Source organism: Chiloscyllium punctatum, chromosome 22 (assembly GCF_047496795.1).
Source record: "Chiloscyllium punctatum isolate Juve2018m chromosome 22, sChiPun1.3, whole genome shotgun sequence".
Lineage (NCBI taxonomy): Eukaryota > Metazoa > Chordata > Chondrichthyes > Orectolobiformes > Hemiscylliidae > Chiloscyllium > Chiloscyllium punctatum.
In genome coordinates this window covers 45,949,174-45,966,845 of record NC_092760.1, presented here as the reverse complement: position 1 = coordinate 45,966,845, position 17,672 = coordinate 45,949,174, and the positions used below count along the sequence as shown (strand labels likewise).

The 17,672-nt window shown below is 39.7% G+C and overlaps 1 protein-coding gene across 1 annotated transcript in view; it reads right to left on the bottom strand.

Moving 5' to 3' along the window:
* Positions 1-6,007: 6,007 nt before the first annotated feature.
* The window catches only part of ctsd (cathepsin D), a 30,820-nt gene continuing 19,155 nt past the window's right edge, over positions 6,008-17,672 (bottom strand). Inside the window, exons 3-9 of the mRNA XM_072592218.1 lie at positions 13,596-13,719; positions 12,058-12,176; positions 9,261-9,460; positions 8,896-9,018; positions 8,309-8,453; positions 7,853-7,951; positions 6,008-6,974 (exon numbers count right to left, since the gene is read on the bottom strand). Of these exons, the coding sequence (XP_072448319.1) occupies positions 6,813-6,974; positions 7,853-7,951; positions 8,309-8,453; positions 8,896-9,018; positions 9,261-9,460; positions 12,058-12,176; positions 13,596-13,719 (972 nt within the window). The 3' untranslated portion in view covers positions 6,008-6,812. The remainder of the gene's footprint in view (positions 6,975-7,852; positions 7,952-8,308; positions 8,454-8,895; positions 9,019-9,260; positions 9,461-12,057; positions 12,177-13,595; positions 13,720-17,672) is intronic.

The window sequence follows — 17,672 nt, the reverse complement described above, 5'->3', positions numbered from 1 at the left end:
GTAATCATGGATTACCAGGTACTCCAGGAAGGCACAAAGATAGGTCCGCTTCTTATGGGGAAGGTCGCTCCATTATCGATACTAAACCTGGATATTATTTTTTCAGTTATAATAAGGCATCTAAATACCTTGTCCTGAACATAGCAAGTACTCCTTCTGCTGTAGCTGTAGGAACACTATTTCCAACTACTGTTCCCTGTCCAATTACCTGGCAAGATCCTCATTTCCCCCTCCACACACACACACACACACACACACACACATAACACACACTTGCAGTTACATTGTACTTTGTGCAAAACTACATGAATCCATGTAAGATTCTGTTAATTCATTTTTTAAATTATAATCACTCAATATTATGGCACAGATAGCAGCACACAGGGGGCTAACACCAACACGTTATCTGGGCTGACACCAATTGTTAAAGTTCACCTGAGAATATAACTTCTAAAAACAAGTTCTGTGATTTACAGTTGAAAGAAGTGAAATTATTATGGTATTCGAACAGATGAAAGACTTAACAAACAAGGTATTTTTCAGTGTATAATTTCAGTTACATCACACGGTAAACTTTTGCTTTAAATTCTGTGTCTTACGATTGTGTACTTCACAACCACCTGATGAAGGAGCAGCGCTCCAAAAGTTAGTGCTTCCAATTAAACCTGTTGGACTATAACCTGGTGTTGTGTGATTATTAACTGTTGACTCTTCACTACCCTCAGAGGTTCAGTAGGATAAATCAGTTCAATCCAACCACTGCTAAAAATAAACTAGAGAAACCACCTAGATACAGGCAGTAAGAATAACAAAGGTATATTCTGTTCAGTTGATTATATGAAACCCTGAACAGTAGGTGGAGAATTATTGGGAGAGACTAGTTAAGCATTAATTTGACATGGTCACACGCACTAAGTCAACCTACAGCCAACACTGTCTGTATTCCATCATTATCATTCCTGATGTTTCCATTATTATTGGCAGGAGAGTGTATCAGATCTACCAGCAATCAAGAGTCTTGGATTCCACAACAATGACTTGGGACTTGATGAAATCTCAGGGCATCAGGTCAAACCCGGGTAAGGAAATCTCCTGCTGGTTGTAGGCAATGGGACTAAGAAACATATGCTAACAACTAGAGTGCATCAATGATACGAAAGAGGTCAAATCACCCTGGAAACTAGAATTTGATTGTGGAAGATCATGGAGACATCCTGCTTAAGCTTCTCCTGTATATCACGTAAATAGGTAAAAGTGGTTTGATGTGACGAATGTGGTTGCAGACTCTCTCCTGTTGAGAACACGAAATGTCAATCAGCTAGAAGAGGTTTTGTGGTATAGTGATAGCTTCCTTGCATCTGGATGAGAAATTCAGGACTTGAACACTTTGGAAGGTGTGACACAGAGTCATAGAATTATATAGTACGGAAATGGACCCTTTGGTCCAACCAGTCCATGCAGAACATAATCCCAACCTAAACTAGTCCCACCTGCCTGCTCCATATCCCTCCAAACATTCCCTGTTCATTTATTTATCCCAATGTCTTTAAAATGTAAATTGTACCCAAATCCACCACTCCCTCGCAGTCCATTGCACAGGCAAACCACCCTGTGTAAAAAATTCGTCCTTGGTCTTTAAATTTCTCACCTTAAAAATGTGCCCCATGGTTAGATTAGATTAGATTACTTAGTGTGGAAACAGGCCCTTCGGCCCAACAAGTCCACACCGACCTGCATAAAACGCAACCCACCAAGACCCATTCCCCTACATTTACCTCTTCACCTAACACTATGGGCAATTTAGCATGGCCAATTCACCTAACCTGCACATTTTTGGACTGTGGGAGGAAACCGGAGCACCTGGAGGAAACCCATGCAGACACTGGGAGAATGCGCAAACTCCACACAGTCAGTCGCCTGAGGCGGGAATTGACCTGGATCTCTGGCGCTGTGAGGCAGCAGTGCTAACCACTGTGCCACCTTGCTGCCCACAGTCTTGAAAATGCCCATCCCAAGGAAAACACAACTACTGTTAACTCTACCTTTACCCCTCATTATGAAGTGGTAAAAAAAAGATTATCAATCTATGAATCATTCTGATGGCAGAGAGTACTGAGTAGGAGAGATTCTTGGTTAACCAGACCTGTGTAGTAGGTATGGTGCATCATCTCCCATTGTTATGGGCTTCATGCTCAGTTCCTTACCATCAGCAAGTGCTTCCATATTCCCAGGGACTACCAGACATATGCAAATATCAACACAGATATACCAATATGATAGCAGCAACACATGAACAGTCTTGAAAGGCGGTCAATGCTGTGAAAAGCAGGGAACCAAAGAGGCAACCTGCCAGACCAAAGAGTTTCAAGAAACTCATGCAGCAATAAGACTATTGCTGCATCACAAAAAGAGTAATCATAACAGCTGTTGACAGACACACAGAAGGATGTAGACAGCCCCTATCCAACAGAGGACACCTTGACAGTGTGAGTGGCCTCAATCAAGTCTCACATCAGGTTGACTGATGTTGCCTTCTCTACCACAATGCCTCCAAACTTGCCCAACAATCAATGTGCAGATCAGTTTGTTCCCATACACAAATCAGCAGAAGAACCGAGGAATTTCTTTTAGACCTGAAGATCGCAGCCGAAACCGTCAGCTGCAATGAAGCTGCTCGAGCTTTCGACTCCTACTTTGGTTTACAACACTGCTGGTACGGAGTGGAGAGGTTTTGTAGGCCTATCCAGAAAACACCTAACAGGGAAGGTAACAGCGCTCAATGGTAAATGAAGTGGAAGACATAGCAATGGAGGGGACCATTGCTACATGTCCATATTCTCGCGGGCAAAAAAAGTGAGAAATCCTGGTTTGTAGAGATAGAAAAAGGACCTTTCTGATCCTGGAAGGAGCTCACAGAACTCCAGCATATTTTCAGGAGTACCGAAGGTTCAGGGAGTGTGCACAATACCTCACTTCTATTGGTAAATATCAAATGTATGCAAGATAAGCTTACAACAATGAGCAAAGAACTTATACTAAATGAACTTACATGTTGAAAGAAGTATATGACAACTCAAACTGTTTTACTGCATTGTTTCTAAGATCCAGTTGGGGGTGGCACAGTGGTTCACACTGCTGCCTCAGTGTCAGGGACCTTGAGTGACTGTGTAGAGTTTGCACATTCTCGCTGTCTGTGTGCTCTGGCTCTCACCACCCTCCCAGTCCAAAAATGAGAATTAGGCAGATTGGCTATTCTAAACTATTCTGGTGTCCAGGAAATGGGTAGGGTAGGTTGGGTAGCCATGGGAAATGCAGGGTTCCAGGGATAGAGAGAGGGGTTGGGTCTGGGTGGGATGCTCTTCAGAGGGTTTGGGGGGGGGGGGGAAGGAAAGAGAAAAATGGAACTGAATAGCCTCTTTCTACATTACAGGAATTCTGTGCATAATTACAATGGGTGTTTGTCATTGTAGGTGTGTCAACTGACTTAATGATTGTTTAAGACAGACGCTTATATTGTGTTTAGGAAAAGTTTCTACAGAAGTCCAGGCCTGCAAGACTAGAGGCTCCATTAGACCTAGCTCTTCAGAGTTAGATCAAGTGGCGTGAGAGAATATGCAAGTGACAGAGATCTTTGTATCATAGGGAGATAAGATCTATCATATTACACAGGCCCCTAAAAGGCAAGTTTATAAAGGTTATAAAAGAATGTCTATGATTTCTCCCCTTCACTGGCAGAGGTAAAAAAAAAATACAAAAGTACAGATATAAATGAAGAAACTCTGCAAGTCACTGGTGAGACTACAACTCATAGTATTGTGTGTAGTTCTGGTCACTAAATTACAGGACATAAATTGCTCTAGGGAGAGGGCAGAGGAGATTTACTGAAATGTTGTTAGGGCTGGAGAGGTGTAGCTGAGGATAAGTCAGAAATTGGTACCAAAAACAAAATTGCTGGAAAAGCTCATCAGGTCTGGCAACAGCTTTGGAGAGTAAGCAGAAGAGTTGATGCTTTGGGTCCAGTGACCCTTCTTCCTAGCTACCAATCAGTTCTGAAATGGTTGGTATTTATGTAGATGAGGTGCAGAGGAAGGGGAGGAATAATGGATAGAGATAGAACCCACAGAAAGAAAAAACCACAGTGGGTAAAAGTCTGCCTGGGAGAACAAATAGCTGCTTATAGGGACATTTTGTGGCTAATGATGGGTAGTATAGGGTAGCAGCCCACCTAACAACAAGGCCTGGTATGTGGAGGTGGAGGAAAGACATGGCAACATTGTCAGGCCCTAAAACGGTTGAACTCTATCTGGAGATTAGATGGCATTAAAAGTTCCTATGTGGAAAACAAAGATGCTGTTCTTCCAACTTGCACTGAGCTTCGCTGGAGTACTGCAGTAAGCTTGAGCCAGATGTTGGCCACGGAATAAGGTGGTATGTTAAGGTGCAGGCAACTGGAAGCTGTCTTTTTTTAAAGACAGAATAGAGGTGTGCTGCAGAATGATCACCCAGTCTATGTTTCACTTCCGCAATGTAGAGGAGACCACAGTGAACAGTGAGTGCAGTAGACTAGGTTAAGTGAAGTGCAGGTAAAATGCTGCTGCACCTGGAAGGGGTATTTGGACTCTTGGATACTGAGAGGGGGAGGGAGGGAGGTGGTAACAGGCAAGTATTATACCTCCTATGGTTTCAAAGGGCAGGTGCAGTGAGGGTGAGGATGAGTGTAAGAGTAGGGAGTAGGGGGGAAAAAAAAAAAAAGTCCTTGAAGGCAACTGACAACTGCTGTCTTCAGGGATCTGGCCAAGCACCCCAATGTCCTGGTGTTCCTTTGAACATCCTGATGAAGGGCTTTTGCCTGAAATGTCGATTTTCCTGCTCCTCTGTGGCCTGAACTGCTGCACTTTTCCAGTGCCACACTACTCTTGAGGATCATGTCCTGCCACTCAATACTCTGAGCTTGTTACTTCTCCTGAAGTGCATCACCTCAAGAGTTAAATTTCACTGATCATCCCAATACACCTATACCATCCTGTAATCCAAGAACATTTATTTATATTCAAGAACAAGGAATCTACGCACTGATCACTGGTGTACTCTTGGTTTCAGCTTCCAATCACAAGATGAATGGTAGACGAAGTTCAGTGAGAAGTGATACATTTGGACAGAAACAGCATAAAGTGCAGGGGAGCAGAAAAACTGGGTCAGTAATCTCAGTTTTAGAAGAATAATGGGTTCTCATTGAAGCATTCAAGATTCTGAAGGATTCGCGAGCGTAAATTGATATTTCCCTGGCTAAATAATTTACACCAATTGGCCAATATCAGCTCTGCAAAAAACCCACAATTTCGGATCTTTCCCTCAAATGTTATGAATCTTTGATATTTGCAAAGAGTTGTGGATGCTCTAACACTGATATTTAAGAGGCTGGGATAGATTTTGGTCTCTGTTAAAAATCAAGGCAATATGGAAAGTGGGAAGGAAAGAAAGTTAAGCCAAAGATCAGTCATGATCATATTGAACAGAACATGCTCAATGAGCTAGTTTTGGTCTAACTAGAAAATAAAAAGAAAAAAAATAGCTTCAAGAATAAAAGACCTTGTGGTACAACAGGTAGAAACTCTAAACTTCTATCTTTTAGACAGAGGGATGAGTCCCACTCCAGGACTTCAGTCACAGATGGTGCATTCATAGAATGGCCAGATGGGTGGATTATTAACCTGCCAATCCTTCTAATATGCCAATGCATGAGGCAAGAGGAGGAGAGTCTCCTAGTCAGTAATTCTTGAAGAGTAGTGTCCCTCAAACAACCTCTTGCAACAGGTTGGTGACCAGTTCCAATGAAATCTTGCTATGGCAACAGACAAGCGCTTTGTCTGGTCTCAAGCATCACTAAACAGAAATTGTTCAAGCTCTTGTGCATTGCATCAGAAAAAATCTTTACACTGAATAACAGATTTGCAACTTGGATGACTGCAGTTTAGTCATCAAGTAATGGTCGGTCAGAAACATGCACTGCCTTTTTCAAAATGGTGACAAATTCTTTAATGTTACCAGACTGTATAGTTGAGACATTGGTTGAACCAGCTCATCTTGAAAGTGTTACATTGAGTCCAAATAGTACTCCAGACAGATAGTCATCTGACTTGAGGCAAGTGACCTGAACTAAATTCATGTTAAGAATTTAAAATTATATGCATGTGCAAATCTATCACATTTAAATTCCAGCTAGTCCTATTACAATTAGAACAAATGTCAAATAACCCTAAAATAATTAAAATCATGTAATCTCTTAGGAATCTTGCCATTGTTTAACATTTCTAGATTCTACTGGTCATCCCCTCCCATTAAGTTTTTGTTACTTTGTGGTTCTGTTTTTTGCCTCCCATTTGAGAGAATTAGCAGGTATATAGTTTGATTTTTCTCCCTCCCATGGCATGACAATCTGCAATGTATTATGCAGATTTTCAGTAGTAAAAAAAACCAACACAATCTCAAGTGAAGCAAACTGGTACTTGGATCCAAGAGGAGAAACGCTGGCTACCTCAAAAGCAAGGATCAGATCAAGGCCTTAAGGTAAAAACATTGTGAAACAGATAGTCTAAACCCTGCACAGCACATCTTACGTTCCCAATAGAACACTAACATGCTGATCTTTGTTAGCTTGAAAGTAAAAATCAGCCCATAATTAAGCACTTGGAAAGTCATTATGATAAAGTTATAGTCTAAAGGATTCATCATTACTGCTGCAAGTAGGTTTTGAACATCTGTGTACTCCAATTATCAATATTCCAGTTGATTGTTAAACATGGCAGCCATTTTTACACAGCCTTTGCAAATCCAACTCGATTGTTGTCTCGGTCAAACTCTGTATAGTACTGCCCAATAAAGACATCTCCAAGAATCCACATTGGACCAGCTGGTGGAGGAATGTCAAGGGCCATGAATCCACTTAGGCAGATGGTCACACCAATTTGTGTTTCCTGAAAAGAACAGTGAAATGTCAAAATACACAGAACAAAAACTACTTCTTCCCCCACAGCCCATGTTAGGCAAAAACATCCAGCAATTAAGCATTCACTTCCTTGTCCACTAGGTGTACGGTGACTGCAATGTGCCAGCTTTACAGCATGTGTAAAGAGGTTGCTGAAGGTCCATCAGCAGTCCCTCCTAAAAACAGACAATCTCTACCAACTTGAAGAACTGGAGCAGCCAACGAGGACCTCATATCATTCTAATGTTAGCACAATGGTTTTAGTATCCAACTCCTGTAACTTCTTGTTAATACACAAGGACAATAGTTCAAGAGGCTGGCCTGTCACCATCTTGTTCTTTCTTAGAAAGTTAGATAAAATCAGTGATGCCCATATTCCAGGAACAAGTACAAGTACAAATTAACCTCTAGCAAAGCCAGAGTACTACCTCAGTTATCCAGGTAGATCTGTTGTTACAGGTGTAGACAAAACAGCTGCATCAGTTGATCGTATGCTGCATGTTACAGTGGACAGCATGCATCTTGTTTAAAAAAAAGATGCTGAAGCACGAGAATCTCTCCCAAGTAGCTCCCTAATGCACAGTATTCTGACTCAGGTAGATAGCAATCTTAAAAATACCCTATAGGCTCATCTCTGCTTTATAATCTTCAATCTGTTAAATTGTTAACATTACATCAGAGGGGAAAAAGAAATTTTAAACAAGGTGGTGGGGCACTTATCCATCCTAAGTTTAGTACAACTGTACAGGCTTACAAAGCACGCTTCTTCAAATGCCAACATTTGAAACTTCACTTTTAAAAAGCATATTTGTCTATTCTTTTGATGAATCATGCAGAAAACAAACTAAAATAAAACTAAATACCCACCTTCACGATATACTGCTCTCCAGTCAGAGTAAAGCTCCGCCCTCCCAGGCTAAAGTTGATGGGAGGAAGCGAGGCAACTTTGTTGCAATCAACTTTGTACTGGGAAAGAAAATGTATACGAGTTATTGTTGTTAATGCTGGTTGCAATTTATTACAGTACACAATTCTGTAATAGAAATATCAGCTCCTGGATAAATACATTTCCACATCCCCCACTCTCCAACAGTTGCTCACTCCAGAACAGCCTCCAGGTACAGTCCAAGTGGCTGTGCTTCACATGGCTTCAGATAGCAAGTGTCAACAGGCTTCTCAAATCATAGAGTACAGTCAAGTATGTTTCAATTATTAGGAAGTTTCCTAACACAGGCATTTCCCAATGGACCACATGATCAAGAGCTCAATCATCTTTCCTCAATGCATCCCTAGTCACCCATGACACACAATGTGTCATCTCACCTGGCCTTGCACAAGTGGTATAGCTCCAATGGATTTCTGTAAAGCCTGAATTTCCACAGTCGGTCCAGTGATCAAAGATGTTCCTGTGTCCACAATAGCTGAACAGCCTCCTTTACAAAGGACCAAAGAGTCATCAATGGCAATTCTGTATCAAAGAAAGACACCAGAGCAAGGTCAATAGGGCAGACCCAAAACATACAAAATGCAGCACTCAATTCTATTCCCTAAAACAGTATCTATCAAAGATCAACATTGCTGAAGACTCAAATCAACCATTTCAGGTAGTGTAATCACTAGCAATAGAAACTCACCCATATTTTTGGGGAAGTGTATGTGAACATTTTACACACAATAACAAGCCTAGAGTACTTTTGAATTGCTCTTGTAAGCAAGTGATAATAGGACCACTGTATCTAATCACTGCATGGTTCTAAAATCTTTGACCAGTCATAACAATCTGTACTATAGGCACAACTAACCTAAAGACAGATCAAATACCCTCAAAAATGTTACTGTCCTATTTAATAGGAGCTTTACATGCTGCACAGATACAAGTTCACTTCTGAATGTTAAAAAAAAAAACTTACTTATCCATTTTGATTTGCCAATATGCCTGGCGGGTGACATTCAAGTAGTAGAATTCTCCAGTGTAATATTTGGGATCAGTGCCACCCAACAGAAGCTCCCCCCCAGGTTGAGTTTTTGGATTCCTAGAAATTGAAAAAAGTACATTTGAATTCATCAAGATGATGGCAATGTATGCAGAGTGGCTTGCAACCAGTTTCTCTCTCATTTGGATACAGACATTTTTGCACAACTGACTAAAACAATGGTGTACAGCACATGGAACTAACTAGTTCATTCTGGCATATTCACATGGGCAAAACAAGAGGCTCCTGTTAGAGGGGAGAATCACAAAATAGTTGGGATTGGTTTGGCTTCTACATCTTACCTGTTCAAGTAGAAAGAAAACACATTCTTTTGCACCAGCTTCTGCTTCATGATATTATCAAACACTGGATCAACATCATTAACTGAGATTTTGGGGTAGGCCATGCCAAGAATTCCATCAAATTTTGCAGCAATAAAAGCTGTACCAGGCTGTTTGATGGCCTCACCAAACAACTGGCTTGGAACTTTGATGTCACCAATCTGTAGAACAAAGACAGCAGACCACATTTAAAACAAAAATCTTCAGCATTTACTATAACATTGCTCTCCCGCTCAGCTTACTGAAACACTTAGCAAAGAACCTCTGGGTGCATCTACACTTAAGAAAAAAGTCACCAGATCTGTTACCTTCAAACAAGTCGGGTAAAGTGATTGGATCTGAGGATGAGACCAGCAAGTGAAAAACACTCATTAAAAAGGAAAAATCTGAAGTGGATGAATTTGTAGAATTATTGGTTAAAGTCAAGTGGAGACACTAAATTTGATTAGGTCTTGGAGGCAGCATAGAGAACACACAAATGGCTGCGTTTGAGTTCAAAGGATGAGTGGAGCCAAAACACTAATTCGGACTTCTCTCTACAGCTGCTGCCAATCCTGCTGAGCTTTACTGGCAATTTTGCTCTTTCTGGGTTTCCAGCATCTGCTGTTTTTTTTTAAAAAACTCAAATATCACCTTCTGTGCTGCAAGCTTCTATGGCCCACAAAAAAGGATACTCACTTTCCAGGTCTTACTCAAAAAGCACTGATCAGTTAAAGTTTAGGTTTAAAACTAAGAGATGAAGTGGGATGAAAGATTAAAAAAAGTCAGATTAAACATATAGGCCCTATGAAAGTCAGGGTAATATTGAAAAGAAGTTTTGTTTAAGTTTCACACCCATCACACCACTCAGAACACCCAGGAATTTTGGAACACTGAGGATCCCGAACCTTGGGCTTCATCTCAAGCCAAAAAAAAATTTCAATTTCATTAAATAAGGACAAATTGTATTAGAAGCTAAATTGGGAGACCACATGCTTAAAAGAGAGATCTTTTGGGAAAGAAAAAACAAGGACACAAGAAACATTGAACTCCTTATCCAAAGAACATGAAACTCCCATGTCATTCCAGTCATCACAGGAGTCATAATTCAGGTTTGATTTGATGCAATTAAATGTTAGACATTAGATTCAAAACAAAATCAAAGTGAATAAAAGTGTTAAACAATCAGCTGTATTTATAATAGCAAGAACAAAATGACAAGTTAGGTTGCAATTATGGAAAATGAACTGTGAATGTTGTTCGAGATTATGCTTTTGGCAAAGATCAGAAAATATAGAAAAGCATGGGCTAGCAGAAGGGAAGAATTAAGAACAATGAAGTCTCTATTAAAATAGGTAGTGTTGACTTCATCTGAACATTTAAACTTGCTTCCTCCATGAACTCCGAATTGCATATAACACAAAATGAACAGTTAAGTTTTAACAATGCTGCTGGAAAAGGTGATCAATTGGCGAACTGTCTATTAAAGTTGAAACACATTCATGAAGTCTTATGTTTAAATGATGTTGGGTACAGTGCGTCTGAAACCAAGAAACTGTCCACTGACAGCACCCTGATCATTTTCAAAACGGATGAGAGATCACAATTTGTTAAGCATGAAACAAAGACTATAGCACATTTGTTTCCCTAAAATGGGAATACCATCTCTAATGCATGTAGTTCAGCTGAAGTTTACATGTGCCTGAAAACAGTATTTGAAATTGAAGTTCCTTCTCCAAACAAAGTCTCTTGTATCTGTGGGACAGAGGACTTTGCATAGAATTGCAGTATTTCACAATAGATCACAACCAAAGAACATCACAAGAACAACAAAAAGGTGTTGGGATTTAAAAATCCAAAGAACATTGTTTGAAAGGAAAAAAAATTATAGAGCCAAAAAGATGCAAATCCAGTGGCTGCCTGGGAGATTAACTCTGTCAGTCAGTCATTGAGATGTACAGCATGGAAACATGAGTTAAAAAAATAAGAAATGCAAAAGAGAGAAAAAAGGACTATAAATGGAGTTGCAATCGGAGGATATCAGTCTTTGAAAGACAGGATAGCAGTCTGAGCAAGAGGGACATAAGTGCACTTTCAACTTTCAAGAATACACATGGGTGGAGGTTAAAACTGAATTTTAATTTGGTGTTTAGGGGTGTCATGGGCAGAGGTACTTGTGTACACTGGGTTCAAGAACTAGCACAGTGAAGGCCACAAGTGAAAAAACCATCCAAGACTCACCACTGTTGCAGATTTTAAAAGTTCTAAGATTGTTAAAAAACAAGTTATGCCAGTTTGTGGTAAACGGTATTTAACGTATTCAGCTAATCTGCTAAACCTAGAATGTCTAAACTGAACGGTCAACTATTAACATTTTATCAACTACTGGTCAGAGCTACACAGGCATGCAATGTAGAGTAGCTTTAATGATTTGTACCATATACAACTGAGACAGTAAAAATATGCATGTAAAAAACTGTGTTCAGTAACTCAGAGGCCTGGTTAAGTTGGGGCCATTTGGGAACAAGAGAGCGAGATCCATAGGGAAGAGGGTCTTCAAGTTCACCTTGCAGCAACAAAGGGTCAATAACCAAAAGGGGAAAACTAGCTCATTCTTCCACATCTGGGCAGATATCAATTTGGGGGCTCTGTGGAGCTTTAATAAAATCGGGGAACGTTCACTATGGACTGGTTGTGACAAAGGCTTCATCCAAAAAAAAACTAAAGTTATTGACCAACTGTCTTCCAATCAGTAATGGTTTAAAAAATCTATACTTACTCTTACAGTGTCCTGGCTGAGGTATCCTGATAGGCTGCCACTACCGTACTGAATAGAAAATTCAGTCCCATTCTTCACATATGTGCTAGAGTTTTCAGAATTATACTTGTGATGCAGCACTTAAAGAAAAAAGGATTAGTTGAACTTCAACACATTTTAGCTCTCATACTACAGATGATAGTAAAAGGATTGTCAGTAGATTTTGAATGATTTCTTCCTCATTCTGCAGCTGCAGTCTCCCCTTACATGCAGTTGTTGGTCGGTTTGCTGAGCTGGTCGATTGCCTGGTCACCCAGCAGGGAGATGGTTTGCAGCTTCAGCGCTGTGTAACCTTTGGATCATCCAGAGGCTACACAGCACTAAAGAGGTCAGCCAAAAGTGAGAAAATGTCTGCAAGAAAATCAACCAGCTTGGTGAACCGACCAATAACCTCAACCACAACCTTGAAGCCCCTGACCTTCATTAAAGTCTTACCTATGGTCCAAAATAAGAAAATACTTATTTATCTTCCCTCCATGCTCATTCTTGTCTAGACTTGAATAAGCATGTGCATTCCTTCAAAAGAAGCACTTCAGATAATTGGCATTCCCCAGTTATAGCTCCTGCTAGGAGTTTGCCTCTCTTTCCTAATTCTGCAGATAGTGAAATAGAGGCATTATTGCAGCTTAGAAAATCTTCAAACACCTTCCTATTTACATGTCTTGTAAAGCAAGTGACCTGGGATGTTGTTAATTATTAATATCTTAATTATGGAAACGGAAATATAATTGCATGTGTTGACATTTGTTCTCAGCTTCTGTTTTGCTTTCTACATTATTGCAGATGATTCCAAGTCATGACAAGGTGTCCTAAAGTGGATAATATAAAGTGGACTCCAAATCACCAGTTTATAAAAAGTTTCATCACTCCTAGATACATAGGATGTTTTTTTTTAAAAAAAGTATCCAAGCTATATTTTTACCAAATAAAAATCAAGCATTAAGTAATAAGCACTTTAGACTTTCCCCTCATCTGTAACTCAGTCTAATATCAAAGTTCAGCTTTAACTATCTGGGCAATTGAGGGGCAAAAATTTGCTGGACTGACCAAAAGATCCCCCTCCCCAATCATGTTCTCTGCACGCAAGTGCAGGATTGGGGGACTTCATATAATACTGGAGGAAAACTCCCTTTTGCATTTCTGAGCACCCATTTCTTAGTGTGAAATTTGCCCATTTCCAGCACCTGTTAGTCAAAATCTTTAGTTTGAAGTTTAACACAATTGGTGACTGCTAGGAGCTTGTCACAAACTATCAGAAGAAACCATCCTCAACCCACCTCCTAAACTCTATCTCCTAATTGAGCTTGTAACCCAAATGGTTAACTGATGTTTCAATCCAATTCCAATATACTGAATACTCCAAAATATAAAAAAGGTAGAATATGGTGTATGTATTACATTGCTGGATGTATCCTAAGGTACCATCTAGAAGGCCAACCACATAAGAGACATGTTAGTGCATGGCAAAAGGGGTCCTGAAAGAACATAAATAAACTCACTGCAAGCAATGTCAGTTAGAGAACAATGAATGGAAGGAACCCAGAGGTTGGAGGAACCAGTGTCAAAAACCACAGTGAAGATTTGAGGTGGTGTGCCAATACCAATCTCTCCATAATACTGGGCCTAGAAAAAAAAAAGAGAAAAAAAAACACTAAAGTATAGCAACTCTGAAACATTTGCAATATCTACTTTTTATATGTTGGCATACATATTAAAATATTTTACTATTTATAATTAAGTTAAGGTATAAAATGATAATTCAGTTTGATGTACCTTTCCATTGACTGACAAATGCCTTAGCTGTCCAGGACCTAATTACACAGGTAGCATCTACTGGTGATTTACCCAATTGGCCACTGATGGCCCAGTCATTGGAAACAACCACTGTTCTTTTACCCCCATGCCATTTCCATCTTGCCTCATTTCAAACATTTCCAAGGCCAACTAGAACATCTTTGTTAAGCACAGCACAAGGTTTATTTGCTTCAAAGTTATTTAAATTCCATATTTGCTCATGCAAAGTTTAACAGTGCTATTAGAGTTGTAAATCCTCCTCCATAAAATTCACTGATGACTGAACTCTTTATATCCTGGTTCTTACTGCTGCTTCCTTCTCCCTCATATTACCTGCAGACAAGACAGATGGCTCTTCTGTTATGATTTATTGAATATTCCATCTTAATGCTGAGTAGCAATCAAGGTTAACTAAAAGAAAAAAAGGTTGTGCACTCTGCTTCAGCCAGCCTGTGTCTTTCCAGACCTTAAAATTACGTTCCCTATTCCTACTATCATTAGCCAATAAAGAACAGTTCCCCTGCTTCTCCGCGCCCCCCCCCCCACCTTTTATATTTTTATTCTACACAGATCTAGCTCTTTCATCTAAATCTTGCAACTCAAATCAGGTGATACTCCACAGGTAGTGTAACTGGAGCATTATAAAAGTTCAGCATAATATCATAGCTTTTGTATTTGTTGTCTCTATTTATGAAACCTCCAAGATACCACTTCTGGTCAGTTTCAAAAAGATTATGTGGATACACTTCCCTAGGCATTCTTTAGAAGCTTGCCATTAAGAGTACCCAACCAAAATATATCACTTCACATTTGTAGATTAATGCTTTAATATCCAGCTGATGTTGTACCAAACATACCCCAATTTTGAAAATCTTTAGAGAACTTAACTGCCCCAAGTGGATCTGCAGTTAGGATACTATAATTAGACATGGCCACCCTGGGACTAGAAAGACCAAACGTAGCAACTGACAAGTCTTGCACTCATTTGTGCAAAATAAAAATGAGTGACACCAACTGGGAAGTGGTGTCAAACTATTAATCTATAAACATTGCTCTACAAGAGAAAATAAGAGCCTGTTAACTGGGTACACAGTTTAGTCAGTAACAAGAGCAGCAAGACAAGACTGGAAGACAGCAAATTCAGCAAAATAGAAAAATGGTTATTGTTTCTAAAAAGACTATACACATCCTCCTGATTTGGGAGGGAAAAAAATACCCAAGTCATAACCAGCAACTTCAGGAGTTTAAGAATCTTGTAATGATCCTAAAATGGGAAACTAATCACCTCTGGAAAACCATTTTGCCCTGTAGTCCATAATTTGCATTGTCCTTAACCTGTGAAAGGAAATCCTCCCCCAGAAATACAGCCTTGGATTTTCCAGGAGGTATGATATTTTTCATGTATTTGTCTGGTGAGAACAGAGTCATAAGGCCAGTGTGTAAAGATGGTAAAATGGTAAAATTGTAAAATGGGGGTGGGAACAGCATTCTGTTCAGAACTTAGAATTAAAAACATAGGTCTGTGCAGATGCAGGTTTTTGAAATGAAAAGTTGGGTTATTTCGTTGGCAGATCCAAGCAGCATGCTTACGAGTTTAAATTCACAAAATTTTAAAAAGACACTTGGAAATGAAGGACCAATTGAATTTAAAACAAATTGTGTTGACGCCCAGAAGCCAAATAAGACATTAATAAGTAATCACAGGTAGACAAAACCAGGATTTTTGAAAAAACCAGGAAAGCCAACTGCCATCTGAAGAAATAGACTTCTTGAGAGCAAGATGTTTAAGATTACTAAGAAAACACCAGCTATTCATAAAACAGTCTCATAGCGCTCGAAATTTGGCAGGCTGAGGGGAGGCAGACAGGAGGGACAGAAGAACATTCTGGAAGACAAATGTAGTGTGAACTTTGAAAGATTAAGTTTTAATTTATTGTTTTGTTATAGAAGTAGGACTTTTGTTCCAACAGCATCCTATTAGAATTTTGTTTTAAATCAGAAAGAGAAATTGCTTGGTCTGTTAGTTTGTTCATTTGAGTTTGATATAGTTAATTTTAGAGACAGAAAAGGATTTCATTTTAATTTAACCACTCCTTTATAACAAATTGGGTGTTAAGAGGTAGTTTATACCCCTTGTCACATGTTTCAGATTAAGACAAGGTGATTAAAACCTAAACAACCAGAGACAATTATCAGAGGAGTGTTGACCTCTGCTTCATAACACCAATAGTTTGCCACATCCAGCTTTAGCAAAGCATTTAACTTAGTAAATTGCAAGGCCTTGGAGATGGTGCTCCAAAATAGTCAGATGGCTGAGGAACTCAATTACAATCCTACAACTGCTGAGGGGGATAGAGTCAGAGAGGGGGAGATCTAGCTCAGTATCTATACAGAGTGATAGTATGAGGACTATTTGCAATCTACTTTAACAGTGGTTTTTCACCTCCAAAACTAAGTGCCCTTGCTATCTCTAAATGCTGCAGATGGAAAACTCTAAACTTGGCCCCCTCCACACCAAAACTAAACTGACCAACATGGGAAAACATGAGGCACAGGCATGTGGGGAAGACTACTTTTTAAAGAGGTGGCTGCCCAAGTATGGCAAGTGCTGAACATGTTTCAGTGCCATTGTCTATTGTGCCAAATTTACTAACTATGCATGCAAAGTCTTCAATTTTGCATTAGAGATTTAGCCAATCCTCATTTCAACCCAGACCTGTTAGTGGTATGTTTCCCCTCAGAAGCATTGAAACATGTTGAACACTTTCCATACTTTGGCAGCCACCTCTTTTAAAAGAAGTCACCATGGACTAGGAGATGAGCTCAGCCTTCTGTGAACTGTGATCAAGTTTTTAAACATCTTAAGACATCCACAAGTTGCAGAGCAGAGACAGTAATCAAGCCCCTGCTCCTAGTCCTACACCTCTAATCAGAGCATAACCATCTGCCTATAGCCCCATACTCCCATTATTGAGCTGTGATGTATCCATATGGCCAAGGGTCTGGTACAGATAAGTTGTCATCACCAGAGACAAAATGCCTCTACTACAATTGAATTCAGTGGATGCCCACTGGAAAAAATGCTAGTGTTCTTGCAGCCAGTTCCAGTCAAAACAGTTGCAAAAGAATAAAAATATGGACATGGTTGTGATGGCCAGGAAACATCTCCCACATCAAACTCATGTTTAACTCTAAAACCAGTCACTCCAAAATGTTACAATGATAAATTTGTCCATCAAACTGCACCTTGCTGCAAATACAAGTCCTTTAAAAGTGGGATAGAACAGTGGCAGAGAAGAGGATGAAGTAAATTCTGAACTCCACAGCCCAATACCATGTGGGATATCCTTTCAGCTTCCTGGAGAACTGCAGGTCAAGAATGGCCTGTTAGTGACAAATGACCTGTAGCAGAAATGAACTTGAATAGAATGCACTGTAGGCACAAAGTTGAGAGAGAGCAGAATAAGATTTTTAAATCAACAGCTGGCAGAACACTCAAGGCAGCCAATATTATCAATTTTAATTAAAGTTAATATTGATTTTACAACTGTAAGCCTAAAAACAAAACAGGAGTACTTCTCAGTGTCCAAGTGTGCTCTCTTTGTCAGCCTACAGATGGTCCAAAAACTCAATTAGCTTTTTATTTTTAAAAGCTGCTTTAAAATATTGTGTCTTAACTTCAGGAGGTTCCATTCAACAATATTTCTTCTGGCCCTCCAGTTCAGTCACTTGTTTTTACAAAAGAGCAAACACTGCATGCTGGATGTCAAAAACAAAAAAAA